Source organism: Staurois parvus, unplaced genomic scaffold (genome assembly GCF_062004578.1).
Source record: "Staurois parvus isolate SC_StPar_1 unplaced genomic scaffold, SC_StPar_1.0 ptg000025l, whole genome shotgun sequence".
NCBI classification, from domain to species: domain Eukaryota; kingdom Metazoa; phylum Chordata; class Amphibia; order Anura; family Ranidae; genus Staurois; species Staurois parvus.
The window spans coordinates 12,819,508-12,836,446 of record NW_028317821.1 but is presented as its reverse complement, the minus strand read 5'-3'; the positions used below and the strand labels follow the sequence as shown (position 1 = coordinate 12,836,446).

The 16,939-nt window shown below is 43.3% G+C and overlaps 1 protein-coding gene across 1 annotated transcript in view; it reads right to left on the bottom strand.

Moving 5' to 3' along the window:
* The window catches only part of CUNH12orf75 (chromosome unknown C12orf75 homolog), a 73,750-nt gene extending 61,175 nt beyond the window's left edge, over nucleotides 1-12,575 (bottom strand). Inside the window, exon 1 of the mRNA XM_089651850.1 lies at nucleotides 12,400-12,575. Coding sequence (XP_089507976.1) covers nucleotides 12,400-12,430 — 31 coding nt within the window. The 5' untranslated portion in view covers nucleotides 12,431-12,575. The remainder of the gene's footprint in view (nucleotides 1-12,399) is intronic.
* Nucleotides 12,576-16,939: the final 4,364 nt, after the last annotated feature.

Sequence of the window (16,939 nt, the reverse complement as noted above, 5' to 3'; positions counted from 1 at the left end):
ACACTGTACTACTTGTGGGGGCTGATGATTTTTTTTTTTTTTTTTTTTTTTACACTGATTGCTTTTACACCCATATAGGATATAAAAGCAATAATTTCTCCATCTCTCTGACTGCATTCTTGCACTCATTGAGAAGTACTGAGTGAGCTGTGATTGGTCACAACGTGTCACATGGTACAAGGCTGTTGTGAATTGCCTTGTACCATGTGACCTCTGTGATCATTCACAGATTTCACACATAGTAAGCAATGCCACAAGTGACATGTTGCTTACTACTTTGCATGTGATCACTGATTGGCCAATCAGTGATCACATGATCGGGACCTCATACAGAGGTCCCGTCCAACGATCGGCGTTTCACTGTGTCCGGGGAGCGCGCACAAGCAGGGTGCGGGGAGGCCATTTATAAACGGCCACCAGACCCTGCACTGCCACCGTCTGGCCGTTTATATGCAACGGCCGGTCGGGAAGTGGTTAAAGGTTGAATGGGAACAGAGCAGCCATTGTAGCCAATCAGGTTTCAATCCAATAGCTTGGTTTGGACAAAACCTCAATTTTCATAAAATCATGTACTGTATGTATGGTTCAGTCAAACATTCACACTACTGAGCTGAATGTGATTCATAAGCAGACTAGTCCATCTACAGACAAGCCTAAAACAGTGGAGCTCGCAAATGTGGAAATTTCATCATTGATTAACCCTGGGGTCAATTCCTGTCGGTTTACGTCAGTGAAAAAAAAAAGCTGTGACAAGAATTGATCTATTAATGCCAATCTCAGGGCAGTTACAAAAAAAAAAAAAAAACACAAAACCACCACCACAACAAAACCACCACAAAAAAAAAAAAAAAACAAAAACACCACACACACCTTTGCCTGCAAGAATGAACTAGAGTATGCTGCTTTAAGACGTTAAGGGCTGATACCCCAAACGGTATACAGGTGGAGCCCACTGGATGGATTCACTCACTGGTTTCTTAGATCTGCAAGGCATCCAAGCAGCAAGTTCTCCCTGCATATTTCCCCCCCACTTTTATTGGAGTGTCAGGCTAGGGCTACACAAGTGATTTTTAATCTCACAGCCTGAAAATATCTCCTAGTGCATAGTGTTGCGTATACATGTTAATAATGTGTTGCATTAAGGGCTCGTTCACACTAGGCTGTTTTGCCAACGCTTGCCAAACGCCCCTATAGCGTTTGGCAAGCGTTGGTCCGGTGTTTGCGGAGCGTTTTTAACGCTCGGCAAACGCTCCGCAAACGCCGCATGCGCGGTTTAGCGGCGGTTGCTAGGCGTTTGCCGAGCGTTAATAACGCCCCACAAACGCCTATAATGCATTTGAGTGGTGTTACCGCTCCGCAAACGCCCCGCAACCGCGTCGCAACCGCACCGCAAACGCCGGCCGGGCGTTTGCGGAGCGGCACCATAGACGAGAATAGGAGGCTTCAAAGCCTCCTGACTCGACCAGAGGCTTCCGTTTTGCCGCGACGCGACGCAAACGCTCCTGTTAGAACAGCACCATGTGCTGTAATGTGCAGAATTGGCAGAGGCGTTTGGGAAGCGGTAAAAACGCTTCCCAAACGCCTCTCTGCCGCCTGCACACAACGCTAGTGTGAACGTAGCCTAAGGCAGTTTATACATTTTGAATGGGCTGCCAATGAACAGTAGAAAACTGTACCATAATGCACTGCATGTGCAATGTAGTGTGCTGCAGCCATTGCCACTTACTGTAGTTGTATGGTGACATTCTAAATACGGTAAATGGCATTGCAACACTTCACAAACAGCCTTGCTTTGTGTTACTGAAATGCATAGCAAAGTGTACAGCTTTGCATCTATTTTACTGCATTTGTTGCGCATTCTTAAAGGGCATTTCAACAAATTCTGCATTTTTTTGTTTGGCCAATGAAAGTTAAATAAAAGCAGGGATTGATGGGGGGGGGGGGGGCTTGTTTTTAGGCACCTAAACCCATGTTGCATGCTGCCATCGAAGTCTACGGGGCCAAGAACACGCACGGACACATCACAAAGGCACCTGTACAGCTTTTCCCCAAAATGCACAGCACATGTGTGAATGGGCCCCATAAAGAATTGCAATGCATTTGTCATGCACTAATCAAAACTTGACCACATAAGTTGATTTTACCGCAACACATAGGTGTGAAGCTAGCCAGGGACTTACAGTCGAATGACTGAGCGGATATTCTCTGGTGATCGCACAATTACAGTTTGCGGTGTAGCAGACACCATTAACCATTGATTTCTCTATAGTCTTGAAGGGCAGTTAAGATAAAATCGCTCAACATACTCTCAAAAGGGTTTGGATATTTTTTTTCTGCTTATTTATCCTGTTCGATTAATCTCCTAACAATCAGCCAACAACCTTCCGCAGCAGCACAACCTCCAGCAGCAGCACAAGAGCTATTTTGCACCATGAGAGTTTTTTTTTCAGTTTTAGGCATCCTGTACATTGGCATAAAAGCCACATACTTTTTTATGCCTCTAAATGTAGTTCTAGGTTAGCCTATGTGACCATGCATATCAGGCATTTAAAGATTTGGATTAGTATTTGAAGAACAGGGTTTAGAAGCATAAGTAGCTAAAAAAAAAAATATAAAAATAAAAAAAAAGGCACCAAAAGCAGCGAAGAGCTTATGAGCATAGTTTACTTGCATATGCGTGTAAATGCGCATAAACGCCCACATCAGCATGAATGTATTCTAATGACTAGAATAAATTCAGATTCTGGCCAGCAGAATGTGTTTACATCCAACACCATATGCGCATAAACATGCTACATACGCAACAATAGAGGAATTTTTTTCCTACCAGGCTTTTGCAGAAAAAAAAAAAAAAAAAAAAAAAAAAAAAAACCACACACTAAATAAAAACAGCATATTTAGAGCATAAATTCATACACCCTTCATATATGCCTTAGGGCTATTTCACACTAGTGCTTTGATCTGCGTTTTAGCAAGGACACTATTTTTTGTATCTTATTCGCACAATGCTACGTTAAAATGCAACATGTATGCATTTTAAACACAATGCAGCATAGGTCAACACATGTAAAATGCAGGTCAAGACAGCACAATGCAAGCATAGGAAAAAAAAAAAAAAATGATTGCTTTGGGATTTATTTTTTTTTGACCCACAAGATGTGATGTCACAGGAAATTCTGCAAAATACAGTACACTTTAACGTGCACTACAATGTGCATCAAGGCACATTAAAATGCACATAAAATGTATGGGAAAGTCAATTGAGCATTCTTAGTACAAAAAATTTTCAACACAAAAAAAAAAAAAAAAAAAAGCCACTAATGCAGGCCATAGATGGGGAGAAAAACGGCCGATTTTTCGTCCGAAAATAAAACCGGCCGATTATCTTATCGTTAGTGGACGATTTTGTCGGCCGTTTTTCGTGTATTTTGGACTTTCAGATTATCGGTGATGTTGGAAAATTTTCGAAAAACGCCCGACTTTATCCTCATTGATGGTCAAAAACGAACGATCGTTTTCCGAAAAAGGATCACAAAGGCCACAAAATGACATAATTTCCCGTTATAGGTTACTCATTAATCGGCCGATTTTCGTAATAATTGGTGGTCAGGTAAGTTTTTTAGACCGACCGATAGTTCGTTAATCGGCCGAAAATCTGCCGTTTTTCTCCCCATCTATGGCCTGCATTAGTGTATGGCCAGCTTCAGTTACATAGAAGTGACTTGTATAGGTGGGACAATAATGGGATTCTTTCTGTCCTACATGGTTGCCAAATCGCAGGGCTTCAAATAGGGACTAAAGGCTCAATCACATCAGTTGGCTCAGAAATACAAGCCATTTTCTTGTGCAGGTGGCACTATATGGGCAGTGGTGGCATGGGGCTTCGCATTTTACAACACAAGACATGGTTTCCTTTTTTTCCCCCTTTTTAAACTTTATTGAAATGTCACAAAGTGAGATTTCAATAATTTCTTTGAACTGCAGCTTAAAGCAGTAATAAACCCTAAAGCAAACATTATGTTGCAACTTACCGATTCATAGATGTGTTGGCTTGTATTTCTCTTTAGGCTCTCGCTTTCCTTTATTACCTGGTTTTCTTTATTATCTAGCCAGTAAGTGGGTTGTTTTTCAACAGAACACTCCTTCAAATGTAGCAGTCAGAGTGCCAAGAAACCATTCACCACTGATAAGGGTGCTTACCATGATCAGCCCCTGTGCTCCTTCATCCAGAGCACGGATGTTCAAAGGCTACATTACACCAGTGCGAATCGCTGTGTCCAGCAATGATTGCCACAGGTGATCTCTGGCTCTGCGGCGAGCCATGAAAAGCTGCAGCCGCTGGCCATTATAGGGAACGTGGCTAGTAGCTTCACCTAGCTGCTCATCCACAGCTGTAAACAAGAGATTCCTGCTGCTACAGTTAACACTGGTCTTACTGCCCAGTGTTAATGCAGCCTTATACTGGAAGTGTGCTACTGGTTAGATTACAATGTGAAAAAAAAAAAAAAAAAAAAAAGGAAAAAAACTAATGCAGCCACCGCATTCAAGGATTGGTAAACTGCAATATATTACATTCTTGGTTTGGGTTTAAAGTGGCTGTAAAGGCTGAAGGTTTACTTTCCGTGTGCTGCTCCCACCACAGCCCCCCCCTAATACTTACCTGAGCCCCCTCTCGATCCAGCAGGTGCATGGGATCAGCGGCTTTCCCTGGCCTCTCTCTCCTCAATGGCTGAGAGACACAGCTGCAGTCAGCCAGTGTCAGTCACAATGGGGGTGGGGCTGAGCCATGCTGTGTGTCTTCTAGACAGAGGTAACTTGGGAGCAATCATGCAAGAGTGCCCCCAAAGTAAGCAGATTGCTCTGGAAGAACTCAGCAGGGAGGAGGGCCCAGGAGTGCAGGCAGGGTACCCGAGAAGAGGATTGGAGCTGGTATGTGCAAAACCATTGCACAGAGGTGGCAAGTATGACTTTTTTTTTTTTTTTTTTAAACCAAACTGAGCCTTTAGTGTTACTTTATTATTGCTTTAAGCATAGAAATACACAAACGAGACATCAGGAGAAATTATGCTGCATATTTCCCCGTACGTCCCCAATTCAGTATAGTGTGCCCAGGGTACAAAGAAAACAATTGTTTTCTATGTGACCTTGCATAGACTTGCACACATGGTGTGAATGTGCCTTAAAATGAAGAAAAAAAATTAAAAAAAAGTTGATTTTTGTCAAGATATGGAACAGACATGATTTTTATGATGCAGAGGTTGAACACACACACACACACACACACACACACACACACACACAATTTAAGAGCATTGCAATCCATAGACTAAAACACCAGTGTAAATAGGCCTTGAAGGATGAGAATGTTCCCACAATAAAACGTCTGAAGATTCACTTGGAGTATCCAATCACGTAAAAAGGAAATTCATGTTTACTTCTTTCATCTGCATAGGATTGCGTAACTGAAGTACGGTAAATCTTCATACAATTTATTGTGGGAACTTTCTCAACTCCTGTAGTTAACTAGTCTCACTGTCCCCATAGAGACCGGCAAACTTTATTATATCATGTATACCCATTAAAATATAATGATCGATCACACAGACACACTTTACTTTTCTTTTGGCATAGTTGAACAGCACTGTCAGAACTGCTGGCAGACAAGTCCAAAGTCTGCATTGTGTGATGAGCAAAAGCAGGAAAAAAAAAAAAAAAAAAGGCAGATTATCCCGTACAATTGAACCTGCTTTATTTTCCAAACATCAATTGAACACACAATCCATCACCATACTGGTGCTTTCACCAGTCAGCAATTTAAAAACAAGAAAAATAAAGATGATCAGCGGGAGGCTACAAGACACAAATACAAGATCCATTTCTACATGTGTTACGTGGGCTCATGCAAACAGACACATTTGGGCATTAACTGCAGGAATTCTGTGTCGTTTAGCCGCCGCCAGCAGTTTATACAAAATCAATGACAGGTTGTCAGATGCTATGGCTTTATATCTGTAACCACACATGTGAGTGGTCAGGGTTAGCAGCAGTGGAGGTGAATGGTTTGCGTCTAGCATTCAACATTCCCGGAAAAGCCTGTACAGTAAGCGGGCGCAGTAGGAGATACCAGCTGGAGACTAGCGACTACATAAAATAAAGTACAGTTGTGTTCAAAATATTAGCAGTGTGTTGAAAAAAGTGAATAAAGCTCAAAATCCTTGTAATAGCTTTTATTTCCATACACACAAATGCATTGGGAACACTACACATTCTATTCCAAATCAAAACATGAAGAAAAATATATCAAATTTGTGTTGTTCCTCTAAAAAAATTGAAGAAAAGTGAATATTAGACTGTTCAAAAAAATAGCAGTGTTTGTATTCTTCTTTACAAACTCAAACATTCACTATATAAACTGAAAAATGTTTGAAGATTTTGCTTTCCTTTGAATCACTTAATTAATATTTAGTTGTATAAGCACTGTTTCTGAGAACTGCTGTACATCTGTGTTGCATGAAGTCAACCAACTTCTGGCACCTGTGAACAGATATTCCAGCCCAGGATGATTGGACTACATTCCACAGTTCTTCTCTATGTCTTGGTTTTGCCTCAGAAACTCCATTTTTGATGTCACCCCACAAATTTTCTATTGGATTAAGATCCGGGGATTGGGTTGGTCACTCCATAACGTCAATCTTGTTGGTCTGGAACCAAGATGTTGCACGTTTACTGGTGTGTTTGGGGTCGTTGTCTTGTTGGAACACCCATTTCAAGGGCATTTCCTCTTCAGCATAAGGCAGCATGACCTCTTCAAGTATTCTGATGTATTCAAACTGATCCATGATCCCTGGTATGCGATAAATAGGCCCAACACCGTAGTATGAGAAACATCCCCATATCATGATGCTTGCACAACCATGCTTCACTGTCTTCACAGTGTACTGTGGCTTGAATTCAGTGTTTGGGGGTCGTCTGACAAACTGTCTCTGGCCACTAGACCCAAAAAGAACATTCTTACTTTCATCAGTCCACAAAATGTTGCGTCATTTCTCTTTAGGCCAGTCAATGTGCTCTTTGGCAAATTGTAACCTCTTCAGCATGTCTTTTTTTCAACAGTGGGACTTTGCGGGGGCTTCTTGCAGATAGCTTGGCTTCACATAGGCGTCTTCTAATTGTAACAGTACTCACAGGTAACTTTACACCTTCTTTGATCTTCCTGGAGCTGATTGTTGGCTGAGTCCTTGCCATTTTGGCTATTCTTCTATCCATTCGAATGGTAGTTTTTCGCTTTCTTCCACGTCTTTCAAGTTTTGGTTGCCATTTTAAAGCATTTGCAATCATTTTAGCTGAGTAGCCTATCATTTTCTGCACTTCTTTATAGGTTTTCCCCTCTCCAATCAACTTTTTAATCAAGGTACGCTGTTCTTCTGAACAATGTCTGGAACGACCCATTTTCCTCACAATTTCAGAGAGAAATGCACTGTAACCAGCATGTACAACATTTGCTGCCTTCCTTCCTTAAATAAGGGCAATAATTGCCACCTGTTTTTCAAAGAATGAATGACCTCACTAATAGAACTCCACACTGCTATTATTTTGAACATGCCCCTTTCAATTAGTGATTCAATTACACAGAATCAGCAGCATGCATGTCATGACTGTTGGGTCTGTTGGATTTCTATTAATCTACTACACCTGCTAGTAAATTATTTGCCATGTAGAAATATCATTTCTACCAAAAACAGTGATTGATGCAGTTAGTGATGTCTGACTGCTATTATTTTGAACACAACTGTATATCAGCCGCACACATGATTCAGGACCATGGAGGACCCCTTCATCAGGCATGTGAAGGCTCACCCATCCCTGTAAACGTGAATCCACCTGACCGACTCCCAGGCATGAAAATACAGTGAATTCTTGCAGTGTACACCTGAATTCATCCATGTGCACAAGTCCATTAAACCACAACAAGCAGAACAGGTCTCCAAAGCTTTTAAGGACACTAACTACTACCCATGTATAGTCCCCCATTAGACTTTACCCACACAGGCAGATGTTGGTGAGAATCTGCAACTAGCCCCATACACATTGTGTGCAGACCACTGTGGACCCAGATTTGTACCGTATACAGATCAATGGTCGTTGCCGCTGCCAGTTGCATGTAACCGCTTGTCTTACAGTGCAAGTAATGGTAAAACCTTAGTAACTCTTAGCCTACTCTCAGACACTTTCTAAGTCTAATCATCTATCTAGCCCTGTAAAGGGGGGAGAAAAAAAAAATTATACTTACCTGCTCTGCAGCTGCTCTGGTCCAGGCTCCAGCGGCACCCTCTGTGTGCCAGAGATGGCCAACAGCTGGTAAGTGATGTCACCCATAGAATTAGAGCTCCTGTACACTGCAGCTGATAAACGTGAGTTTAGGAGCCGTTCAGCGTTTTATTCAGCAGCCCCTGAACTCACCCTAATGTTTTTCTGTGTGTCCATGTACACATCTTCATTTACAGTCGTTTACAGGCATTTGCATTTAGTCATTTTTTTGAAAGCAGAAAACTTGGGTCCAGTAGTCGATTTTATCAGCGTTTCAAAAGCAAAAATGCTTGTAAAGGCAGCTAATTGCATTTAAAAGCATTTTAATTTTTTTTTTTTTTTTTTTTAACTCTTCCAGTTCCCAATGCTATCCAGAGCCTTTTTTCCATCATGAAAAATGCATGCAAAGCATTTTCAAAGGTACTCAGATGGACAAAACACTGAATACAGGATGTTCCTACCAAACTTGTCACACATTGTAATGACCAATTCACACCTCAGACCTCTCCCACCCTTGGAAACAAAAGATATGTTAATGCACATTCACACCTCAAATTCCTAATGAAGACCTTCTGCCAGGTGGCCTTAATGATTCACTCCAGACACCTTTCCCACCCTTGGAAACAAAAGAAATGTCAATAAGCAACTCACACCTAAGCTGATCTCAACACATACTGCTCTCTCTGCTTCTACTTTCTGTATTTCTCTGAAACAGTTTGAAATAGTTAATAATTTACCACTTTTCAGTGCATTCTGGGCATTTGGGAGCCTCTCCTGTGCTTATCTTGAAAAAACGCTTCTAAACGCAAATAAACGCATTATGCAAAAGCAGCTAAACAGATTTTTTTAACCTACGTTTTCCAGCAGTCAGTCAGTTTCCATCGTTCAGAAGTGTCCAGTGTACATTGGGCTGAATTATTGGGCTTCTGTCGTCAGCTGCCTCTCCCGCATATGCCTACACTCCTGAAGTCACCACTAAGCTCAGAGTGGGACCAGACATCTGCAGAACAGGTAAATTTTTTTTTTTTTTCTTTACAGGGCTAGATAGATTAGTCTAAGAATGTGGCCAAGGGTAGATTTAGAGTTAGTTCGGTTTTGCTTTTACTTACACTTTAACAGCCGAATCACATATATCTAGTGCAGGAAACAGCAAATCCTGAGCGTTTCCCACATCACACCTGTTCATGTGATCTGCCCCTAGTATCAATGTTAAATTAATGACACCAAAACATATTGCAAAACAGTGCAATTACAAGAACTGGATGGCGTGGGTGTGATCACCCATGTGATCCGATTCAAGTGCAGCGGGGGGGGGGGGGGGGGGGAAGGGGGGGGGTTCCTGTACCTTTTTCGTTCACGTTTGGTGCAAATTGAGCCTGCATTGAATCGTACTGCAAAGAATCGCATGTGATTTGTGCAGGAATGCGGTGTGATTTCCCGCACTGCTATAGTGCGATTGCTGACACACGATGAGAATGTTAGACGAGTGATCGGCTGTTTTTTGGGGTTTTCCTGAAAGCTTATGAAATTTCTTCGTTATGAAAATTCTTGTAAGGACAGAATACAACTTCCCGCAATTATATAATGTAATGTATTGCAATGCATTCTTTCGTTTCTAGGCATGTGCAGTTTTGGTGACTTTTTTTTTTCTTTTACAGACGAAGACTGTACTGATTAAATGAAAATCGATTGTTCTATTATCTTACAAGAAGAATTTTTGTGCTGGTCTCTGCAGATAATTTAACAGAAATTGTTGGGATTGGCTCATGAAAGCTGTGTACCAATAACCAGAGTATTGGATGATCGCTCCAAAAATGTTTTGGGTTTTTTTTGTGAGATTTTCTCATCATGTACTAGGCATTAGGAAGGCCATAGATTATACAATTTTCTTTCCTTTTACCATGGGTGAATGAAAGAAAAAACACTCAATTTTCCTGTGAACACAGTCAGTGTTGATGGGGGAATCCCTCCATCAACGCTATTTTGTTCTTCCGGTGGTGAGTGCAGGGAGCCTTTCCTGCCAGCAGAATACGATTAGTATTGCCTGCTATAACTACTGGCGCTAATCATTCAAAAAAACCCCAACAGGCTGGTTGTTGATTGACAGATTAACTTGTGTACAACCAGGGTGCCCATACATGGATTGAATTTGGTGGGTACCTGCTGAACTGGCCAAATTTTGATCCATGCGATTACTCATGCGATTGGGGGCTCTGTCCTGCCCTGGATGTAGACAGACTGGGGGAGATTTACTAAAACTGGTACACAGAATCTGGTGCAGCTGTGCATAGTAACCAATCAGCTTCCAGGTTTTATTGTCAAAGCTTATTGGTAAAAGCAGACTGGTTACAAAGCACAGCTGTACCAAAATCTGAACAGCAATTTTAGTAACTCTCCCCCATAGTGTCCAGGGGCAGTTTAGTGAAGTGCAGCTAATCCTCCAGTTTGTTTACACCCCAGTCACATCAGGTGCCACTTGGCATGCGATCTACAAATCGTATGCCATGTCGCACCCTATTGTCCACTATTAGAGCGGTCATATTGGTGCGGTTCCAACTTGGTTGGAGCCGCACCGATTTCTAAAGTAGTACATACACTACTTTTGTTGCGATTTGCATAGACATCTGCGTCAGATGTCTTGCAAATTGCAACTAAAAATCGGCAAGTCACCCGATTTTGAAATCGTGCGACTTCATTGTAAGTCGCACGACTTCATTGTAAGTCGCACGACTTCAAAACCGGCTTTCATGTGACAGGGGGCTTATGGTCATAACACGGGGGGGGGGGGGCGTCAATGAGGGCAAACAACTATCCACATCCAGAGGTAGAGTTTATGCAGGCTGCATACTATTTGTCATCATTCACTCGTTTGGCTGGCTTGACGGAGCAGAGTTTCCTCCAGAAAGGCTGCTTTCACACTGATCCAGTTTTCTTTTGCGTTTAAAAAAAAAAAAAAAACACAACACGTGACCATGTATTCCTATGGAACGCTTCACACTGATCTGTTGCATTTTTTATTAAATCCTGCTGGGTGCATTTTTGTTTCAGGTAAAAAACAAAACAAAAAACACCACACAAAAAAAAAAAAAAAACCCAAAAACAACAACCATGCATTCCTATGGGACCAGGGGCAGACTGACAACTCATGGGGCCCCCGGGCAATAGGGAATCATGGGGCCCCTGTGTCCTTGCCCAAACTCAAAAAAGCCTATGAAAAATGTACCAGGGGCATCGCATGGAGCCCTCTACTGACCCGGGTCCTCGGGCAGTGCCAAGTTTCCAAATGGTCAGTCCGCACCTTTATGGGACTCTTCAAACCGATCCGTTGCAATTTTTAAGATCCTGCTTGGTGCATTTTTGTTTCAGAAACACACATACCACCAAAAAACAGAACAGAAAAAAAAAAAATAATAAAAAAAAAAAAAAAAAAAAAAAAAAAAAAAAAAAAAAACTCACCACACACAAAAAACACACCTATTGAAATAATTGAAAAATGCAGCAAAAACACACCTGTGTTGCGTTTTTCAGTTGCATGTGTTGTATAAAATGCATCGAAATCAAGGTATCAGTGTGAAAGTAGCCAAAAGGACCCATTAATCTTTCCTGAAGGTGTGATCATTTCTGATCTTGATGTTCACAGAGATCCAAAAAGAGTATGATCCACGCTGATCACTTCTAGAGCAAAGTTTGAGAATACAAGCAGATGTACAAAGAAGCCCAGGATTGGGCGCGAGGACGCGTTTTGCAGACAAGTGCCTAGTGGTAAGGGGTGATCTTGATGTATATGATGAATACAATTCAGGCAATGTACAGCTGACCTTGGGGAGGGGTGATTAGGAGGTTAGGTTCCTCCATGGCACACATGCAGGTGTACAATAACAGGTCACATGGTGCTCTATGAACCCTGTATATAGTAGTACCCCGGCTGTATGCAGCTGATCAGAACCTGCTCTGGTCTCCCTAGGATCAATCCCCAGCCTGTGGGATCTCCTCCACCATCCAGCCCCATGCCAGTACAGCCGGGCTCTATTCCCCATGACAGCCGGGCTCTATTCCCCATGACAGCTGTGCATGCTCCCTGCGCCTCCTTACCTCCAGCAGATGACGAATTGCTGCAGCCCATGCTGAATATCTATAGTAGACAGGATACCGAGGCGCTGTGTATAGCGGGGTCGGTGGTGGAGCGATGTACGGCAGGGTGGACAAGCTGTGTGTATGAACAGTGGATGAGGTGACGGGGAAAGCAGCACAACAGCCGCAGCATACTATATGAGGGGCCGGCCAATCACAGCTCGGGGACTCCTCCTTGGCCGCAGCCTATTGGTCCCTTTCCAAGAGCGGGAAGGATTGGGAAGAACGCTGCTCTGATTCTTTCAATAGGCAGTCGCTTGATTACAAGGAGGATTGAAGGGAAGGGATACATGCCAGGGGAGCCCAGAGATCATCAAAAAACGAGGATGTCATTGAATCACGTTTATTATGCTCCATTTATTTATTACAGGCAGGGGCGGACTGACAACTCATGGGGCCCCCGGGCAATAGGGGATCATGGGGCCCCTGTGTCCTTGCCCAAACTCAAAAAAGCCTATGAAAAAGGTACCAGGGGCATCTCATGGGGCCCCCTACCGCCCCCCGGGCCCTCGGGCAGTGCCTGAGTTTGCAAATGGTCAGTCCGCCCCTGATTACTGGTACTTATATAGCGCCATCAATTTACGCAGCACTTTACATATATATTGTACATTCACATCAGTCCCTAACCCTCAAGGGGTGTACAATCTAATGTCTCTAACTCACATTCATACATACACATACTAGGGATAATTTAGACAGGATCCAATTAACCTACCAGCATGTCTTTGGAGTGTGGGAGGAAACCCACGCAGGCACAGGGAGAACATGCAAACTCCAGGCAGGTGGTGCTGTGGTTGGGATTATGAACCAACGACCCTAGTACTGCCAGGTGGAAGTGCTAACCATTTAGCCACTGTGCTGCTACATCACTAGCTTTCTAAAAATAATTGTTTATTATATAATATCCACTTGCCCTCCAGAAAATTTACCCCCATCGTGACCAGGCCATTTTTTGCAATACTTTAACTGACAATTGCACAGTCATGCAGCTCTGTAAATAAATTAAATTTATGTCATTTTTTCCCTCACAAATAGAGCTTTCTTTCAGTGTTTTTTGATCAGCTCTGCGTATTTTTTTATTCTTGCACTATAAACCAAAAAAGACCGACAATTTAAAAAAAATAAAACATTTTTTACCATAAAACATCAATAAACAAATAAAAATAAAATTTATTCATAAATTTAGGCCAAAATGTATTCTGCTACATGTCTTTGATAAAAAAATAAAAAAAAAACCCAATCGGTGTATAATTGGTTTACGTGAAAGCTATAGGGGCTACAAATATACTGGAATTTCTATCCATCTTTTTATATTAGTAATGGCGGCATTCAGCGACTTTAGCAGGCATTCTGACACTAACTGCCACTGGATGGGAACTGACTAACTGCCATTGACATCTCCAGTAGCACTAATACAGCGATCAGTGGTAATAAATAGCACTGACACTATACTAATGACACTGGGTAGGAAGGGGTTAACATCTGGGGCGATCAAAGGGTTTAAAAAATGACATCAAGGGGTTAATATTAGTGTTGGGCTGCATGATCGAGTCATTAGTGATGGGCTGCATGTTTGAGTTGAACACAAGTTCAACTCGAACATATACCATTCGTGTGTTTGTTGAACACATGAATGGTACGGGCGTTCGGCAGGCTGTTTGCCCGCTGCGCCCCACAATGCACTGCGCTCTTTTTTCGGGTTGGTGGTAGTGGTGGCCATTGTGATGGATGTTGGATTTACTTCAGGAAACATTTTTTTTATTTTCATGTTTAATAAAAAGAACTTTTTTTTTTTTTACCACTAGCCTACAGGGCACTTATTCCCCCTTCCTGCCCAGGCCAGTTTCCAGCTTTCAGCGCTGTCACATTTTGAATGACAATTGCGCGGTCATGCAACACTGTACCCATATGAAATTTTTATCATTTTTTTGAGACAGATAGAGCTTTTTTTTGGTGGTATTTAATCACTTCTGAGATTTTTATTTTTTCTTAAACAAACCAAAAACCACTGAAAATTTTGAAAAAAAATTTTTTTTTCTTAGTTTTTGTTATACAGTTTTGTAAATATGTGATTTTTCATCTTCACTGATGTGTGCTAATGAGGCTGCAGTGATGGGCACTGATAGGCTGCACTGATGGACACTGATGAGGAGGCACTGGTAGGTTGCACTGATGGGCATTGACAGGCATCACTGATGGGCACTGAAAGGCAGCACTGATACATGACACTGATATATGGCACTGATAGGCGGCACTGACAGGCACTGTTAGGCGGCACTGATAGGTGGCACTGATTGGCATTGATAGGTGGCACTGACGGGTGACATTGAAAGGTAGCTCAGATGGGCACTGATATGTGGCATTGATGTGCACTGGTATGCATTGATATGTGGCATTGATGTGGCACTGATGGGCACTGGCACATGGCACTGATGGGCACTGACAGGTGGCACTTCTGGGGCCACACTGATCATTAGGGCACACCGATGATCAGTGTACATGTCCCCTGAGCAGAAAGCCTATTACCGGCTCTCCTCTCCTCTTGAGCTGTCAGCGTGAAAGCTCGAGAGGAGAGAAGTGCCGATAACTGGCATTTCCGTGTTTACATGTAATCAGCTGTGATTGGACACAGCTGATCACATGACCGAGCCGACATCTTCGGCTTTTTCCGTGATCCGCTGTGTCCGAGGGACACAACGCACAGGTGATCGCTGCGCTGCGCGCGCCCTGAGCCACTGTACTATAGGGCGGGCGGAAGGTGGTTAAACACACATTTTTGTGAATGGGTAGCGGTACCGCATACTCATTCACGAGGGGGCGGGATCTGGCCCCCCCTTGTTAAAGGGGGTTTCCAGATTCCGATAAGCCCCCCCCCCACAACCTCCAGCCAGGGTTGTGGGGAAGAGCCCCTTGTCCCCATCAACATGGGGACAAGGTGTTTTTGGGGAGGAGCCCCCTGCACTCCCCCATGGTGAGGGCATGTGACCTGGTATGGTTCGGGGGGGGGCTCACTCGCCCCCCCCCCTTTCCTACCGGGCTGCATGCTCGGACAAGTGTATGGTATGGATTTTGGGGGGACCCCTAACACCATTTTTTAAAATTTTGGCATGGGGGTTCCCCTCAAAATCTATACCAGACCTGAAGACCCTATGCCGTTTTTGTTTTTCTCGTAATTTTCGGGCAATGCTGACAATTGTTTTGGCATTCAGCTGTCAGCAAGGAACCCCGTTTCACTACTAAACTACAGCATGAATTAATAGGACGCATGCGGTATTTTAGTAGCTAAGCAGTATCTTACCGCACACTCAGATGTAGTAAGATACCGCTCAGTAAATTGTCCTTGTTCAACATTAGCGGTCGAACTTTCGGTAGGTTCGAACGGGGTGTGCAGCTCATCACTAGTTAATATGTGTCTAATTATGTGAGTGCAAATGTGCTGCTTCTACTCACATGTGGCATGTCTTTCTTCTCTCCCTGGAAGGAAAAGGTTCCAGGGAGAGAAGATTCAGCGAGATTTACAAATACAGGCACAGCTCTGCTTCTCCATTTGTTGCAGGAGATCAGCAGAGTCCCGGCCAAAAATCATCAATCCTGGGACCTGCTGACAAACAGGTCTTGCAGTAAATGATGGCGAGGGTGGGGGCACATGCATGCGTGCTCCAAACCTGGAAAAACTCAGCGACGTACGAATCCATCGTTGGTCATGTAGTTGCCACCAGTCCACAGTACATTGCAGGTAGGCGGACGGGAAGTGGATATACTTGTTATCACCAATCTACAGCAGTCTCTACAGCCACTTCATGCCTACGCACCTATGCAGTGCTGTATGGCATTTTTTAGGGCAGGTTTTCTGGAAGTAGAACAGTGAACCATGCCTGTCAGAGCTTTGCTACTCATGGAGCTAATGAAGTGACTGGCTAAGGTGGCACAGTGTTGGTAAGGAGAAGGTTCATAACAGATACATTAGTAACACTGAGCTTAGTAAAAAAAAAAAAAAAAATCACAGGCTGAGCCCCCTGTCCAGACCTGTCGCAGAGGTCAGATGGAAGTATTTTAATACACCCGGGCGCATGCTGTTGACACAACGTTTCTTACTGTAACACCCTCCAGGTTAGCTAGATAGGCTGATTTGTTTTTACTTTTTTTTTCAGTTTTTACATTTTTTCAGACAGAGGCTCTGTAGCAGCCTGGGATGAGTCAGCCTGTGTTTGAGGTAGTGAGTTCACCTCAGTAGAGGCTGGGAGGCTCTAACAGATCAGGGCTTCTTCAGCCCTCCTACCCTTACAGAAACTTAGAGAACTTTCTGAAAGAGGGGAGGAGGAGGCCCAGATCTGCATGTTTGAGGAACCTTGGCCAATACCCTGGCAGGAGGCTAGGCATGGTGACCAAGGCAACCCATAAAAGTGGCAGAGCCTGTGCAGCTAATCAGAGTCAGGTGGAAGATGGAGAGAGGAGCCTGGGAGGGGGCCCCAGGGAGGGGAGCCTACCTACAGGCAGGATG